Here is a 17,859-nt window from a genome sequence, read left to right on the forward strand (position 1 = left end):
TGTGGGGAGATTGCCGTTGCAGAAAATATGACTGAATAACAGTATAAAATGTGAAATAAATACAATTTTGTTGAAAATAGAATTTACTTTTTGTCTTATTTTGGAGGGAGGGGGGGGGGCAAATTCCAACAGAGAGGAAGACTAATGCCTTTAGTATTTTTAAACTCCTTATTCTGGAGATGTCTGTAGTTTTGATACCCTAATGGTTTGCTGCTCTGTGATTTTGACTGCCATGAATACCCACGATTGACTTCCATGTTCCCTCCCTTCTTTTAGGTACAGGCTAACCTGCGCTACTTGGCTCGTGCGTGCCATACGCCAGACGCTGGAGCCCATTATCCAATTAGCGGCGTTAGAGAAGGGGTCGTCCTTGACACGGCTATTTCCCAATTAGAGAGGAACACGTGCATTTGCTCCCCTACTTAGCGCCGGGCCAACGGGTCATTCGTGTCTTCCCAGCAAAAGACAACACCCCTGTGTGTCCAAAAAAAACAACCAAAAAAAAAAATAATACAACCCCGTGTATGAAAGCAAAAAACAAAAAAAGAGAAAGAGGAATATGCACGCGTTGGTGAACGCCTTCATGCGCTGCCTCTCCTTCCTCTTGCCTCCCTCTTGGCTTTGTGTCAGCTTTTGCTTGTGGGCTGGGAATGAGTGCGAGGAGACGCTGCCGCCGCGGCCCAATCCCAGAGCTCGTTTCAAAAGCAGAAAGCCTCTTACATATGAGGAAGTGGCAGCACTAGCAGCGGCAGCTGTAGAAGACCAAGGAGGCTCCAGCCCGTCGGTCTCGCCAGGTCCACCAGGCTGCGTCTCGCCGGCTGCTACGAGCCCCGCTGCTCCTCAGGTCCCTCCGTCGGGTCGGATCTGGATCGGGGGCCTCTGGCGAGCCGTGGAGCGCGTCCTCGGAGCCCCCTGGGTCCTCCTCCGCCATCACTGGTGCCCGAATAAGAAGCGTCGAGCGGCTTTACGCGCCCCGTATCCTGTCTGTGCCTTCGCATCGAGCAAGATTCGAAGCGACCAGGGAGGCGCTGCTGCTGCTGCTGCTGCTACAGCCGCGGAAGGGAAGGGAGCGGGTGGAGGCACCTCGACGTGTTCGCCGAACATGAGCGGGTCCGCGGGGAGCCCCGACTTGAGCCCGGAGGAGAGCGTCCTGGATGCGTCAGCGGAGCGCAGCATCGATGAGGTAATCACCGTGGATCAGCACACGCAGGAGATGGGGACGGTGACGATCACGGTGGCCATTCAGGCGGCGGAGGACGAGGAGCCCGAGGAAGTGTCCGCCAATATTATTGACTTCCTCGGAGGCAGCTGTAGTGAGGACGAAATCGGAAGACATGACAAATCCAGGTTGGACTTATTTGCTACTTTTTTTTATTGTCTTAGTCAGTGATGCTTGTGGTTCAATTGTGGTCAATTATATAAATCACTTGGTGAACAAAAACCTGAATTCCTGGCCTTGACTGACTTACTTTAGTGCACTTGTTTCGTTCATAAATGGGAGCAGACTATTCCTCATGGTAGGCAGACCGGGTTCAGTTTAGGTCGGAGGGTGAATGACACGTTTTTCCTCTTGCTGTCAAGGTTATATTGGAACTCAATCGCATTTCTGCGTGGGAGATATATATATTATTACTGTATTGGCCCGTTACTTCAGTGAGTGAACTGCCGGCAGCGTGGGTATAGCTGGGACTGTTTTGTTTCACTGAAAGAATGCCAAGCGTGTTGAAGGAGAAAAGAAAAAATGCTGTGCAAACATAGAAGCGTAATCCCGACAGGTGTATTGCGGTGACGACAACAGAACAAAGCCACAAATGTGCGGGGCAGACAATAGATGCTCACAATCGGGGAGGCGTCAACGCTCACCCACGGACACTCTCGAGGGTTATTTGACTGGTCAAAGAGTGTTTTAACCACCTGTAGGCCGCGCGCAGGCGCTGCAGAACCAGAGCCACCTGAGAGATAAAGGGATGACACCCTTCACTTTAACCTAATTCCCCTGCGTCATGGCCACGCTATTTTTATCCTCCAGCCTATATGTCCCCCCCCCCCCTTCCCCCCCTCGAAATGCGTGCGCGAGGAGTGAGTCAGTAATAGAGGTCAACAGGGGGGGGCAATCCGTCAGTCCGGTGCCTCTCAGTTTGTTCTGCAGGTCACACCTTAAGGTCTCTCTCTCTCTCTCTCTGGCACAAAGAGCTGCTGTCACACCTGTGTTTTCCTTAACATCTGATATGAGAAACATGCTTTGGAGCAGGAGAGTGCACGTTGTCGGCTTAAAAAAAAAAACATTCCTCCAGAGTGCACTACTTGAGTGAACTTCATTCACAGCCTATTATAAAGTGAGGGGGAGAGAAAAAAGAAATCCCCAACATTTCCGATGTGTTACCTTTTTTAAATCCGCATATTAAACTGACCTCTTAAAGTTCAGCTCGTGGTTGTCTTTTTTTTATTAAATCTGAGGTCCTGGGGAAGCCTGCTCGCGCCAGCTGTGCGGTCAGCCTTGGCTCATGAGCTGTTGACTGAGGGTGTGCACTGGAGGAGGAGGAGGAGGAGGAGGAGGTGGTGATGAGTCATCCACAAAATTTCATCAGACCCCTCACTCTTAATCTGCCAGGCTACCTGACTGCTCTGTTTCACAGCTTCAGCTGGTTGTCTGTCTATCCAGTGTCCCAGATCCTTTTTTTTTTTTTTTTGGTGAGGCTACCATATTCTGTGTGGGAGGGGAGAGCCTGTGACTCTGGCGCCCTTCAGATGGAGAGGTCTTGGCAGTTATTGAGGATTGGTGGGGCACGGGTGTTGAGGTCTGGCTTCTGAGGCATGGTGACTGCACGCAGCTTGTCCACTGCAGAGGGAGATTTCAGGATGAGGGTGTTTTCCTCCCAAATGACTTGTAAGCCTCTGGCTCATTGTAGTAATGAAAGTCAGGTGTGTAACTGTTGCGGTGGTGTTTAACAGTTTTAGACTCACATTTGCATTTTGTCTTCCCCACATTCACACTCACACACACAGCGGTGCCGGCACCAGCGGAGGCGAGTTGGAGGAGGAGAGCTGGCAGCCCCCGGATTCAGAGCTCATCCAGAAGCTGGTCGCTCAGATCGAGTACTACCTGTCCGATGAGAACCTGGAGCACGACGCCTTCCTCCTTAAGCACGTCAGACGCAACAAACTGGGCTTTGTCAGCGTCAAGTTGCTCACTTCGTTCAAAAAGGTAACCATGGTTGCAATGCTCTTGGGTAGACTGGGGAAACACAATAGGAAATAATTGGAATTCCCTGTCCACAAACACACACACTAAATTGTAGCCTACGCGTCACATGCTATAATAGTAGTCATTATGTTCTTTTAATGTTGTCTATTAATATTCCTGCAGCGATTGGCAACCGGATACATGCACACTGACCAAAATGTACAAATGGAATTTTAAAGCAAGGCGGAGACGGTTGAACGAGGAACCTGGGCAGAGCATTTATCATTTTTAAAATTCCCAGTGACGTACAGGCTGTGTAATAATGCTTTTCTCACATGGATTCACACCAGCTGGTGTTTCTTTAGGCCCATGCATGCATGCATATTTGTTGGGTAGTTTGATTTTTTTTTAAAAACTTCTGTTTATGGCACCAATAATCCGAGGCCCCACGCACCCACTCATTTTTAATATAAACAAGGACACTCGTATATGAGCTTGAAGACACTTGAGGTGACGCATTCTACACCTGAGCAACGCTCACGCAGCGCTGAATTGAGTAATGTGGTGAGGCCAGGATGTTTGGTAGAGATATTGATTCAGGAAGTATGGCTGGAAGGAAGGCAGTGCAAGCGCTGCTGACTGATTCTGCTGATGGGCCTTATTGTTTAGCCATTTTTCATTTCACTGAAGCATCATAACTCTCTCAGAGAAGCGATTGCCGGGGGATCAATGGGTGCCCTAATGGTTATGAGAAGGCCCTCTTGGACTACTTGGCGTCTCACCCATGTAACACGAGCTTTGTCTCTTTTGCAGGTGAAACACTTGACTCGAGACTGGAGGACAACCGCTTACGCTCTGAGACACTCTGGTATACTCGAGCTGAATGAAGAGGGGCGCAAGGTGCGGCGCAAATCTGCAGTGCCGGTCTTTGCCAGCGAGTCGTTGCCCAGCCGCATGCTGCTGCTAAGTGATCTGCAGAGGTGGCCGGAGCTGGCAGCTCTCACTAAGGAAAATGGAGGCGGCGACTCAGCAGGAGCGACTCAGCAGGAGCAGCTGATGAAGTTGTTGCTGAAGGAGTTCGGAGCATACGGCGCCATTGCCTCCGTCAGAGTGCTGAAGCCTGGGAAGGACCTGCCGGCCGACCTGAAGAGGCTGAGCGGCCGCTACACTCAGCTGGGCACTGAGGAATGTGCCATTGTGGAGTTCGAGGAGGTGGAGGCCGCTGTCAAAGCCAACGAAGCCGTGGGGAGCGAGGATGGAGGCGCCGGTTCGCTGGGGTTGAAAGTCGTCCTGATCGGCACCAAGCCGCCCAAGAAGAAGGTACCCAAGGAAAGGCCGCGGGAGGAAGGAGGGATGCGCAAAAGTCGCTCGCTCAACAGCAGGGTGCGAGAGCTTCAGTACCACGGGGACGACTCGGCCTGCAGCTCCTCGGACACTGAGAGCAACCCTACGTCCCCGAGGCTGGCCAGGAAGTCCCAGTCCTGCAACAAGCTCAGCCCCACCACTGCGGGCCTCAACATCCAGAACAATCACCTCAGCCCCAGTATGTCCCCGCGCAACAGTCCCTGGTCGAGCCCCCGCACCAGCCCCTGTCCTCAGCGCAAATCCCCCCATTCTCACAAGTCTCCCTTAGCAAGCGAGGGCAGACTGAGCCCCGAGGCCGGGCGCCGCTGGGCAGACTACTCCTCGGACAGTAGCCTCACCCCTTCGGGGAGCCCGTGGGTTCAGCGGCGCAAGCAGGTGGCGTCGCAGGAGAGCAGCCCGGTCGGCAGTCCGATGATGGGTCGGAAGATCCAGAACGCCGACGGCCTGCCACTGGGGGTAACGAGGCTGCCCAGGGGTCCCGACGGAACCCGTGGCTTTCACTGTGTCTCTGTTGCTGAGAGGGGAAAGACTGCGGCTACTCAGACTTGATATGTGGAGCATCCTTACGCATTCCTTTACCCCTCCCCCCCCCAAAAAAAAATAAATAAAAATGATCTATTCGAGCTGTTCTTAGCAGCGGCTCTCAGTCCCCACCCCGCATTCGAGACTGTGTAGATATGTTTTTGTTCATTGTTTTTTTTGTTTTTTTGTTTTTTTTCTTGAGTTATATTTTTATACAACGTTATGAGTTACCATGGTAACATTAGTGATTTACTAATGGGAATTTGAGTGAATGTAAATTGATCTTGCTTTGAAATGGACCACGTCACCCCCATTGCCGTCTAAACTTGTTCTACATGGGGCGGGTTGGAGAGGGAATTCCACTTTTTTTTTTTGTTATTTTAATTGAAACGTGTCCTCTGTCTTGTGTGTAAAAGCTCACAACAGTGTCTGTGGATGGTGTATAAATGTATAAGTGGTATAGGCACATGGACCTGATAGAGATATCACCATATGCCTTTTCTGTATTTGTCTACTGTGTTTTTTTTTTTCGTTTCTTTTTTTTTTTACATACTATTTAAACTGAGGCCATAATCGCTCCACTGCCATAAAGGTTGGACAGCTAAATCTGGACATGTTTTTTTTATTATTTTATTTTGCCTTTTTTAATTTCAGTATTTTCCGTACGCTTTGGCACTAAGTTGAGAAGGGTGTCTTCTCGCCCTGTAAATGTTGATTTGTCCGGCAGGTAGCTGCTTTATTTATTTTTTAAGCTTTATTTTTATTTTTTTCTCCGAATCTAGCAATCAGTCCGAGCTGAGGTTTGAGGGATGTTCGGGTCAGGCAGAAGGAAAAAAAATGCGTTATGTTCTTGCCTTTACATCTGAGCTGGGGTATTTGTACAGTGCAATTCCTATTGTACAAATAAATCACTAAAATTGCAATTGACCAGACTTTCTTTCTCTTTGTTTGTGGCACATTTCAAGGCGGTCATGATGGTCTGAGACACCCATGATCCAATCTTATTTCGTTGTTTTTATTTCAGTATGTAAGTGAGTTTTGATTGAGACATTGTTTCAGTGGCAACACTGTAGAAGTGTCTACACTTGGAAAGCAGAATTGACACACTAGTGTGTTTTTTTTTTTAAATTTTTTAAATTTTAAATGGATTGCACAAATGAGATGGATTATAAACTCTATCAACCCTCCACAAACCTAGCAGACCAGTTGCACAAGTAATCGGTGGCGGCTGGTCAATAGAGGGCCATGGGGCCTGGCCCCACCTTGAGCCCCCCCCCAAAAAAGAAGAAGAAAAAAAATCCTGTGCTTTTATTTTGAAGGGGATTTTGTATGCAGCCTGTCTGCTCATCATCTCCGCCTGTGTGCACGTCTCAGAACGCGCAGCTAGTGGGGGACAACATTTGGCCCCACCGAGGCGGGTCTATGAAGCAGTTCAGCCAATTGCTTATTAAAGATAGAAATGAGTGACATACAATTTAGCCAATCAGCGTCCTCAAATAGATTCAGCGTGGGGCCAACATTGGCCCCAAGCTGCGCGTTCTCGTCAGGAGAAGTCTCTACAGGCGCGCGTGAGCGCCAGCGCGAGCACTCCTCCTCCCTGACCCGTATGAGAGGAGAAGTTTGGCGGAGATTCTGCAGTTAAAGAGCTGATCCCAGATCAGCCTGACCTCACAATCAGACAGCAGACTAGCGGGAAAGGGAAGCTTCTCTACTAGCTGTACACCAGACAGGTTTGGCTAGCTGGATGCAGTCATGCTAATAACTTATTTAGCTTTTTAAAACAACGGGGACAGATCCAGCACGGACAGTTAGGGAGTGAGGGATGAGGAGGTAAGGAAACATGAGAACACCAGGGCACACATGAGAACTCTGTCAAGCTACATATTAAGCAAAGTGAACATCTTTTCTTCTACATAGTTTCATGACAACTTGGTCATGGAGGCATCAACATTTAATTGAGATGGTAAATTAACAGTGAAAACTCATCATAGCTTATATCTATATATGTATGCGTGTGTTTTATATTATACTGAATATTATTATATGATATATATTATACTGTATATATATACTGAAGTCCCTGTAAGGGTGACTAAAATAAGATGTCCTGACGTGTTTATCAAAGTGTTATTTACTGCTTTTTTTCGTGTTGGAATAAATGTTAAATATTTAGCTGCACAGTAGTAATGCATGTTTGATACCTTAATTTCTTTTGCATTAAATCATACTGGGATGTTTGCTGAAATTGATTGGATGGCCCTACCTAGACCATTTTCCACCAGCCGCCACTGCAAGTAACGTGTTCCCAATGCGAGAAATGGTACTCTCTACTCTTCATGTTTTCGTTTTACAGTGTTGAATGTGATTAGGCTTTTTTTTTTTACACGTCAACAGGAAAACCTCAATGTCACAATGTCTACAAACGATCAAGATTGAAGTATATATCGCAACAATAACTGTGTTCACCACCTCCAGTCAACATGTCGTAGCAGAGGCCCCTTTTTTAACTGCAATTTGGAGTCTTAAGTGGATAGGTAGGCACATCTGGACATCCCCATTCATCCATTGTCCAAGCTCTATCACGTTGCATGGAGACGGGAGTGAACAGCAGTTATCAAGTCTCGCCACATTTTTGTGATTGAGGTTTGGATTCTGAATTGGGAGAGTAGGATTGTTGTTTTGGATACAGTGCATTCCTCTCTGGCTTCGGCTTTGTGTTGTCTTGTCGGAAAATAAGTCATCGCCCACAGACTACAACACATGCTCCTCTATGATTTCTCTGTATTTTCTGCAGCATTTGTGTTTAACCTTTCCTTGTCCTAATCTTTTTTCTTGTGCCTGCTGCTGAGGTGCATCCCCACAGCATCATGCTGCCACCAGAGGCTTCATGCCGGAGATGGGAAGCTTTCTGCTCATGTGCAGTGTTTGACTTTAGTATGCATGGTGACCATCTTGGTGCGTCAGTCTCCTCTCCTTGTCTTCTGGCAAAAACACTTGCCCATGATGTGAGCCAGAACCTGCGGTCCACTGGTGTTTCTCCTCACGTAGACATTTAGAATTTTCGGAAAGCCTTTCGAGGGATATTTAGCACATTTTCTAGCATCCTTCCACTTACTTCCACTTGCCCTAATGACTAACCAGCTGTTCAGATACAGATGTGTTGATCCTAATATCGCTTGGTTACATACAAGTGATCTCCACTCAACTAATGATGTCCCTTTTAAAGCATTATTGGCCTCACTAGCAATGATTTGCATGTGGGCGTGAGCACTTTGCGCAGTCATTTTGTTTCATACTTGTTCTTAATTTAGATCGTGTCATAGAGCTCGGTGTCATTAAATCGTATTCTGTGCCGACTGGTGGCAAACTAATTAATTACATCACCCTGATTCAATGGTGTGTTGCAAAAAGAAATTGGAGGAAAAGAAAGTCCAAGGGGTGGTGAATTCATTTTCTTTCATGTCCCGCGTTCAAATGCTCCCCAGCAACCGTCCAAGAAAGGAGCTCACAGTTGGATGCCTGGAGAGTCGTTAAGACTTCTGAATTCACGCGGTCGCAGCATTCTGTTTATCCACTTTGTACTTAGAGAAGTTATCTTGTGTAGGAGGTGAACATCATGGGAGGACACGATCTGTTAGACAGTGCCGTACACATGGGGGGGGGGGGGGTCAGAACCTATGCTCAGACATACAGAGCTAAGTGGTATTGCATAAGAGACGGATGAATAATCTTTTGTTCTCCTCTTCGCACGATTAGCAATTCAAAATCTGGACGTCGTGATTTTCGTCCGCCTCTGATTGACAATATTTTGTCTGGACTCTCGATGGCTGTTCATTCTAACGGTGCGAATAAAGACTGTTTGGGATAAGTACGGCAAAATTAAGCTATTATCCTCATGAGACAAAGCTATAATTACCTCTAAGGATGGTTTGTTATAATCGCAGCAAATGGGGAGACCACAAAGAGGGATAATGGCAAACCCAAATACCACTCTGGTCATTATTTGTAATTGGGCGGTAGCCATTGGTGTATGAATGAAAAGTTATCTAGTGCATTACTTTTTACCATTTACTATAAGATGATCAGATTACATGTTATAGAGTAGAACCTTTGTGTTTGAGCTCAGTATTGTAGAAGTTCATTTCACGACATTGTGCATTAAGCACATTGTACTAAAGAAGTATCATATTCATTATTAGTTTTAAATACATGTACAATACAATCATTCACCAATACTTACATGCATATACGCAGATGGATAAATCAGTGACAGGTATAAAACCACAGCATACTAAAGCAGACTGTAGCAAAAATCCAAATTTCATTTTTATAGCAGCTTTAAAAAAAGGAGTTTACAAATTGCTTTGACAGACGAAGACCAACAAAGCAAGACAAACTAAAAGTGAACTTTTCTGCTATATATTTTAGGGCCTGACCCAGATGTGCTTTAAAAGTGATCAGTAAAATCTTAAAATCAAGTCTTAAAACAAACAGGGAGCCAGTGAAGAGAAGCCAGGATTGGGGGTGATGTGATGTCGTCTGTTAAAACCAGCGAGAAGCCGAGCTGCTGCGTTCTGAACTAGTCGGACGCGGGAGAGCGACTTTTGGTTGATGCCAGAGAGGAGAGGAGTTCCAGTAGTCAAGTCTTGAGAAGATAAAGTGAGTTTTTTTTTCCAGGTCAGCGGGTGAGAGGATGGGTTTGATTTTTTGGAGATGGTTCTAATTTGAAGGAAGCGGAACTTTTTTTTTTTTATTTGTGGTTTGAAGCTTAATTAAATCTGAGTCAAATAGGGATCACAGGGAGCCTTTCATCAACATTTCCAAAAGGTGAGATAAAAAAAAAAAAGAAATTCTAACAGAACATAGGTGAGCGTTTCACGTCTCCACTTCAACTCGGAGTATGTGTGACACACGCTTGCATCAGTCTGTGGGAGGAAGCTGTGAGTGGGCGGTGAAACATTTTGAGGAGCTAGTATTAGGGTGGAGCAAATTTACAACAGCCAATTGGAAAAGTCGACACAGAAAACCAAGAAGTTACTAGAAAGGAAATGAAGCCCACCCCCTGTGATTTCTTTTCTTTTTTTCAACCTCACATTATGTAACATGAGCACAGGGGTTTCTACATGGATTGTTGAGTATAATAGTGCGGTTGTAAAAACGTGACATAACTGGTTCACTATAACTCTGTTCATGTTTAAGTACTGTGTTAGGAAAGCAGAGTTCCCCAGTCACTGGGTTACTCTCCTTACCCCCCCCCCCCCCCCCGTTTAATGTGAGAAAAGGCACAGACATGTGTGAAAATGACACGAGCTAATATTAGAGTCCTGAATTCCAACAGCATTGACGTCGAAGGCCCGAGCTCATGTCCCATCAGAACATCTGTGCTGTTCCCTAAAAGTGAAATGACGCTGAACTCTGACCTCATATCAAAGTATTGAGCGTCTCTCTGTCCGGGATGGGAAACAACGCTGCTCGCTTATTGCGAATGAAAAAGTTCGAAATGTAATTTCTGCACTTCTGCATTTCAGAATTGAAATAGCTTAGCTTTCAGTGTTTTGTTTCTTAATCCACTTCTCATTCCCCCATCAAACGCCACCATAACCCAACGAGTGAATTACAACAGTTGTCATATTTCACAATTTTATTAACATAACAAAAAAAAAAACTTTACAGTGTGAAACAGTTGACCCGACACTGAAAACAGAAAAACATATTTACATGAAGTGAGAGGAAGAGCCCATTGTGTGCCACGCGGCCTGGAGCAAAGAATCTTACAGTGTTAGTCCACAGAAGCCTTTCTACAATGTGAAGAATGATAGTGAAATACCAGCTGAATGCACTGGATACCTCTGATATATATATATATCCCCAACACGGGAAACCACAAGCAACTGCAGTTTTCTAGTGCAACACATTTCAAGGGTTTCACCATGTAGACACGTACACGGTTGAGATTCTGATCTCTGCCTTTCCCAAAAAGAAAAAAAAATAATTCTGACTACAGGTTGCTGCAAGTCATGACAGAAATGAGTCGTTCTGGTTCTCTAACAGTTCCAGCTTGAATATACAGTAACTCTTACGTATTCATTTACTACATATGAACTTTAATAATAAACATTAATTTTCAAACATTATTTGGGCACATTTGGGCTAAAGAACAGCATCGGTATCGTTTATCTATCCCTTAAGGCGATGTTTTTTTTTACAGTTGTGGCCTGACTCAATGTTTGAAAAAGTAAAAATAAAAACAAAATAACAAATTTTAAATAACTGTTGAACTCATCCACAAGACCAAATGTCTGCTGGAAATACAAACACCTGGACAAACTCCCTTCCGCATATTTAATGCTTTCTTTCAGGGCACACATATACTACCTTTTTAGCTTGTCTATTTTGTCTGATGTTACCATGGTTACCATCTGGAACCCCCCCCCCCCACCCCCCATTAATGCGTTGACCTTGCAATAGGGGAGGAGCAACACATGGCTCCAAGGTGGCAGGATGTCGGCGAGAGCGAACCCATCTCTACATCAGCATGACGGAGCCTGACCGCCGGTTAAGACAAAGCAACCAGAAAGACATAATGACCGGCTCCTCATCGCCGCGCACAGATCCATCCGCAGGATCTCAGCAGGAGACGGACGCCGAGTGATTGGGATCGATCTGATGGGCTGTGTGGGTAGACTCGTGGCTGGCGTAATGAGGAAAACACTTCCAGCCAGTTAGCAGATGGGATGGGGACGTGTTGCGCAGCGAGCTCGGGCGGGCAGAGCGTGCCAAGCACACAGCATCTCAGATCTTCTATCTTTGAGGGCGGAGCGGTGTGAAAGGGGGGAGGAGGGGGCACGAAACCACGCAGCCACGTGTCCCGGGGCTTCCGCCTCAGATGTATAGAGAGCCGTCGGCGGGTCCCACATAACCGACTCCTATCAGAAGAACGTCTATCAAAGTCCAAATGCCCAAGCCCCCGAAGCTGAACAGCTTGCCCAGACCCTCTCTCCACTGGCCCAGATAAAACCGGTCGGCCCCAAAACCACCGAGCGTAATGCTACGGAAAGACATGAGAGAAGACACACACGGGACAAAGACAGCTGTTAGAGCACACATCTGGATCCATGTTGACTTTTGTTGAGTGTTTCCAGCGTCTAAGCCGGTCATAACTCTTGCGATGACCCTAGTGGCAGGTTTACCTGAGCGCTAATGCCGTTGACCATTTGTATCCACCCGTCCAGTTACAAAATAAACGTTTCTGAAAACGCCTATTACCTGCAGACAAAAAAAAAATAGATTTAGCGGAAACAAAACATTTCCAAACACAAATGAAGAACACTAAAACCACAAATAAAATGTTGGTAAAACAAATTAGCACGACTGAAAACACATTTTCCTAATTTACAATATCTGTGGAAAACATTTCAAAAAGCTTGAGCCTATTATTGTACGAACTATTGTGGGTTCCCAGATTGTGTACCTGATGAGATCAAGATCCATAATTACTCAACAGTATTATTTTTAGATCACGCTAACAGACAGTCTAACCCGGCATAGGAGAATTTAAAGGAATACTTCATCAATTACTCACCCCGTGTTACCTTGAACTCTTGAAGAAAACTGGTCTTTGAAGTAAATAGGGGCCGTGTTTAAGAATGGCAAAGCTTGATCAAAACATCTGTTTACAACCTCTCACAAATCACATGCATTATCGTATATAACTATAACTATTCAAAACAATTCTTCCTTTCTCCGTTTTTCAAAATCTGCCTTTCCTGCACGCAAGAAAAATAAAGATATCTTCCAGAATTCCAGGTAACACGAGTTGAGTAATTGATAGACAAATTATCATTTTTGGGCAACCATGAATTGGAAGAAAAATTCACATTATTGTTCGAGGCAAAAGGGTCACTTTGTAAATCTTAACTGGGAGAAAAAAAAAAAATCTGTAAAACTCAAGTCTTAAAAGAAAACAAATGCCTGACTGAGACACTGAAGGTAAAGCAACCAAACAGGCTCTACAGCGGAGCCTTCGTCATACCTAAACAATGCACGTGGTTTAACACGTCACAGGTGGCGTTGTAGCGCTTGCGTGGGCAGGACACCGTCATGCAGTTGGTGGAGTTTGAGCAGCGGTACTCGGACGGATCCAGCTGCCAGCAGAACTGACAGCTGATGGAGAGAGAGAAGTTGGTTTGCTGCTGTCCCGACTCTCCCTTAAAAATACAAAGAGACATCAGGTCATCAATACACATGTATTCCAAAAAACAGCTTTTTCTTAAAATCACTAATTCTCAATAGTTGAGTAATATCACGGTTTCATGATTACATAGCTGAGAACTAAAGTATTTATCATCATCATCAACTGTAACAAGTTAGTTTTTACAGTGTAACCTATGGCTACATAAAAATCATTTATACTGGTTGTACAGAAATAGTCTATACACGCTGGTTACAGAAAGAGAGAGGACAACAGCTCCACCCTCAGCACAGAAGGTAATATGATATTCCTGCAAGATTCTGGAAGCAAACAGTAACACCTTGTGGACTACTTCTGGCCGAGTTTGAACTGTTTTGGTTCAGTTTATTACATTAGCTAGTTGAATTTTAGTTTTTAACCTTGACTCAAGCATAGAGGGGGTGGATGGAGGATGCTGGAACATATTGGAAGTGCTGGACCCCTTGCCGTCACTTTTCTACGACACTGTTTGCAAATTAAAATCCATCTTTTACAACAACTTCCTGGTCATTTTGTAGATATACAAAATGCTCCCACAATGCCGAATGAAGGTAGTGCTGGGCGGTATACTGGTTGAACATGTATACATACCGGTTCGTTTTAATTTCCCGTATGATATGAATTGCTGTCACTCAACAGGCAGCTAAATATATTGTTCGCCGCGGAGGGCGCTGCGGTCGGAGCTACTTGTCTCAAGTGTATTGAGAGGGACCCCTAGTCGTGGTTATAACTTTATAACAACAATTAATTATTAACAACTAATAACCCACAACTAACGCTCTGAACAGGGCAAAACACCACAACACAACAGTTTATGACAAATAAACCATTTGTAACACTAATAATTGTACATTTGTAGAATTTCACCGCCTAACTGCATGCTTGGTACAGCTAGCTAGTTAGCCAGCTAGCACAACAGTCTGCTAACAGCGAGAGTCTCTGTCGCTACAGTAACGTTACATTAAAGAACAGAACAGAGCGATGCAGGATGAACAAAGACAGACCGGAGATGCACCGATAGAGGCTGTGCCCAAGAGAGGCGCTGTAGCTGCTGTTTGGAAGTGTTTTGGTTTTAAAAAATCCGACGTTTTGCGAGTTCGTCGAGCCACTGTTGTTGACGCTGGTGGTAACACGAGCAACTTACTCCAGCACCTCAGCAGAAAACGTGTTGGAATACCAAGAGCGTGATTACGGCCGTCGGATTCGAGGCCGTCAACCAGTAACGTTAGCGTGAGTGAAAGTGAAGCCGAAGGGTCAGACATCGCTTGAAGAGGCATTTGCTCGAGGCAGCATATTACAAGAAAAGCAAGTGGCGGAGCGACATTACGAACACAATAATGATCCAGCTATTCAAAGACATGGTCCCGCTACAGACAGTCGAGAAAGACTCAGAGCAATGATTAAAACACTGGATTCAAGGTACGTCTTACCGGGGCGAAAATACTTCAGCCAAACTGCTATCCCAACATCATACGAACAAACGAGCAAACCCTAAAGAAAGCAAAGCCTTTATACACGATAACATTAAAATGTTTTTATATTCTATGTACTCCTGACAGTAGAGTAGTAAGCCATTATAAACCTATATAAAAACACAGTCAAGGGGGGGAAAAATACGTGATATACCGTGAAACCAGCAGAATCTTAAAAAATACCGTGATACACATTTGTGGTCATACCGCCCAGCACTAGTTGAAGGCACTTTTTTTTTTTTGGCGGAAATTAAGCTGGAATGTCGGGGCCCTCGGACATTTTTACAGCTCGTATTCTCAACGCTTCAGGTGAGTGGCCCGACGTGTAGAGTGACTCGTGCGTGGTGAGATTTTCCCGCACAACGTGTCTGGTGACAAAATCGGTTAATACCGACATCCCTATTTATACTTTCTTCAAGCAGCATTCTGATCATTTCCAGTTTCACAGCTGACACAAACGCTACAGGCACAACTTGACTTCTCCTGTCATGTTTCACTTCCCTTTTTATCAATAAGCAAAACTAGGTGTAGACCTCTGACTGTCGATCCTTTTTTTTGAAGGCAGCATATATATCATCTATCACATGATAAAAACTGCTACTCACTATGCAGTGAACTCCTTTTTTGGGTTTACAGGTGAAGGAAGCTGGTTTCTTGTAGGTGCAGTTGGGTTGGTAATTGTGTTGGTAATTGCAGTGCATGCAATCAGCTGGCAGGCGACTACACAAACCCCCACTAGGACACTTGGAAGTGTAGATCTCTTCATCTGCAGGAGACACTGAAAAACGGAAAACATTACGTTACAGCAGTGTTTTTTTTTTCCTTCTAGCAAGAATAATCAATGTAATGTAACAAAGCTTTGGCACAATTTCATGTGGAAGTGAACTTGTAAGTGCGTACCACTAATGGGGGTAAATGACTAACACTCTATCCTCAACAAAAAAACACCAACAAAGGGTCCTTGAACAGGGCCATTCATTCCTGATTGCGCCATTAAGGCTGCCTGCTGGCCAGCAGGACTATAAAAGGAAAATGTTCTTGCTCTGTTGAAAAGTATTTAACTCTTCCAAGTCTAGTCAACATGAGCTCAATATTCTCTCTGATACCGGGTAAAAAAAGAGAATCGATTTTAAAATTAAAAACCTAAAACATATATTTGAAAGTTGACCAATTCCTTCCTGAACAAACTGTTGCTTCTCTGGTCTTGTTTGTTTGCTATAACTAGGGATCATAAGAACAGGGTAATCAATGAAAGCTAATCACTCAGCTAATAAAATACTGCGACTGTATTTGGGAACTTTTTTGTAGATTGTCGGGCTGAGGCTGCAGCCATGACCCATCCCCCCCTCCCTCTACCACCGGTCCCCCCTCCCTCTACCACCGATCTGTCAGACACATCTGTCAGTGTGTATTGAGTTGTTTGATGCAAATGTATTAATAAGGGAAGCAGCTGTGTTGTTATAAGTTAGTGTTAGTTGTCGATATTGAAATAGTCAACAATAGTGATTTATTTAAACATTTCTGCTGTTGCAGTTCAATTATGACTATTTGTTTAGATATGAATAATAAAGCACTGTTGATTCTTTTTAAATTAATTGTCTTTTTTTTCTCACCAAATAATCAAAAAGAACTGATAAGAGTATCGAAGAGGAACCGATAAGCAGTATCGATAATAGTACTAGTAGCGATAAAATACCCATCCCTAGTTATAACATGGACAAATTAAGTCGAAGAAAGATAATTACCTTATTATATTATAGAGGTGACATAACCAGTATACCAATATGCCCAGATTTACCTACTACTCTCGGTTGTGCAGCATTTCTTTGTAAATATGTGCTAAAAACAACAACCTAAGAGTGGGTCCCTTTATGTGTTCATCGTTAACAAAAAGAAACTCTCGTTCCAGGTTCCAGTCAGTGTGATTAATGTTGATTAATATGTGTTCACCTGAGGCAGCAGCAGGGACCACTGGGCTGGTGATGACGGGTTCATGCTGGGCGTCTCTGGAGTAGGGAGGCTGCTGGCCAACGTGAGGGGAGCTCAGGTACCCTGACAAGCAACCACACAGGGAACAGTTCAACTCCCTCATCTGCCACAGCATGGTTATGAAACATAACGTCACAATAAACAATAGCCTTCGTGTTGTGCAGATTGTGGAAATGTTAAGTAATGATCAATAACGTTGATGCATTGGCGTGTTACGAATCAGACACGTTCATAACGTATGGTTAATATATAACGTTAAAAAGTCTAGTGGATGTGTTAGTGATCAAATATACAGTATTATATTTTCGCATTTAAGCTAAGCTAGCTAACGGTCCTGCCGTTCCTGCTTAACAGTAACTTTAGGCTTGAGGCGTTGAACGATCACAGTTATTGCAAATTAGCGTGGTAGTCAACTGTTAGCTCTTTATTATTGTTCATTAAAAATACATAAACTAAAGTGTCTGTTGTATTAGACAAGCAAATGTTCAATTAACGCTACTCATTGTATCCTGTTTGCTAACTAGCTAGGTGCACAATCGTTAGCTCGCTGGCTAACGTTAACCAGTTGAAATCAATGCTAACTGGGTGGGAGGAAGCTAACGTTCGTACAAAAACGACAAATGTAAGCTAGCCATATGGGCGAGTCCCGCGGTTTGACATCTGCAGCCGTACCCGTAACCTTACCGTTAACACATTGGAAGACCAGGTCCATAAACAACACGAAAACGATTCCGTAGGTTTTGAAACACCGACCTCGGTCGGGTCTCCATTTCTGACAGATGGTGGCCATTGTTGCAGCAGCGCTAACCAAAGCTACATTCAGGTCATGTAGGAAATGCGATTGTCAGCGATCCTCTGCTAGACTGAGTCAAGAGGAGGCAAGTGCTCACAAATACAGTAGTTCATGTTTTCGCTGGTTGTTTGACCTCTTAGCTAAAGCTTAGAGGATTCCATGGCAGATGTATTTAGTGGACAACAATTGTTCAAACAGTAATACTTTTGTTACACCCATTCACATAGCCTTGATGCAAAGTGAATTGTTGGTGTTTTTTTATATACAGTCTATGGGTTTGAGTTTAGACCTACCAGCAAAATTA

At 44.6% G+C, this 17,859-nt stretch overlaps 2 protein-coding genes across 2 annotated transcripts; one reads left to right on the plus strand and one right to left on the minus strand.

The window, feature by feature from the left end:
- Nucleotides 1-559: 559 nt before the first annotated feature.
- larp6a (La ribonucleoprotein 6, translational regulator a) lies at nucleotides 560-5,952 on the plus strand (the record flags this gene model as incomplete). The annotated part of the gene is made up of 3 exons (XM_079166300.1): nucleotides 560-1,347; nucleotides 3,007-3,205; nucleotides 3,998-5,952. 3 exons carry the CDS (start codon nucleotides 560-562, stop codon nucleotides 5,096-5,098), a joined length of 2,088 nt encoding a protein of 695 aa, XP_079022426.1. The 3' UTR covers nucleotides 5,099-5,952.
- A 4,748-nt stretch (nucleotides 5,953-10,700) lies between these two features.
- tm2d3 (TM2 domain containing 3) lies at nucleotides 10,701-17,568 on the minus strand. The gene is made up of 6 exons (XM_079175184.1): nucleotides 17,447-17,568; nucleotides 16,724-16,825; nucleotides 15,379-15,551; nucleotides 13,104-13,278; nucleotides 12,262-12,337; nucleotides 10,701-12,119 (listed from the first exon to the last, which is right to left on the minus strand). Exons 1-6 carry the CDS (start codon nucleotides 17,550-17,552, stop codon nucleotides 11,954-11,956), a joined length of 798 nt encoding a protein of 265 aa, XP_079031310.1. The 5' UTR covers nucleotides 17,553-17,568; the 3' UTR covers nucleotides 10,701-11,953.
- Between the last annotated feature and the right edge of the window lie 291 nt (nucleotides 17,569-17,859).

Source organism: Pholis gunnellus (assembly GCF_910591455.1).
Source record: "Pholis gunnellus genome assembly, chromosome: 1".
Taxonomy (NCBI): Eukaryota; Metazoa; Chordata; class Actinopteri; order Perciformes; family Pholidae; genus Pholis; species Pholis gunnellus.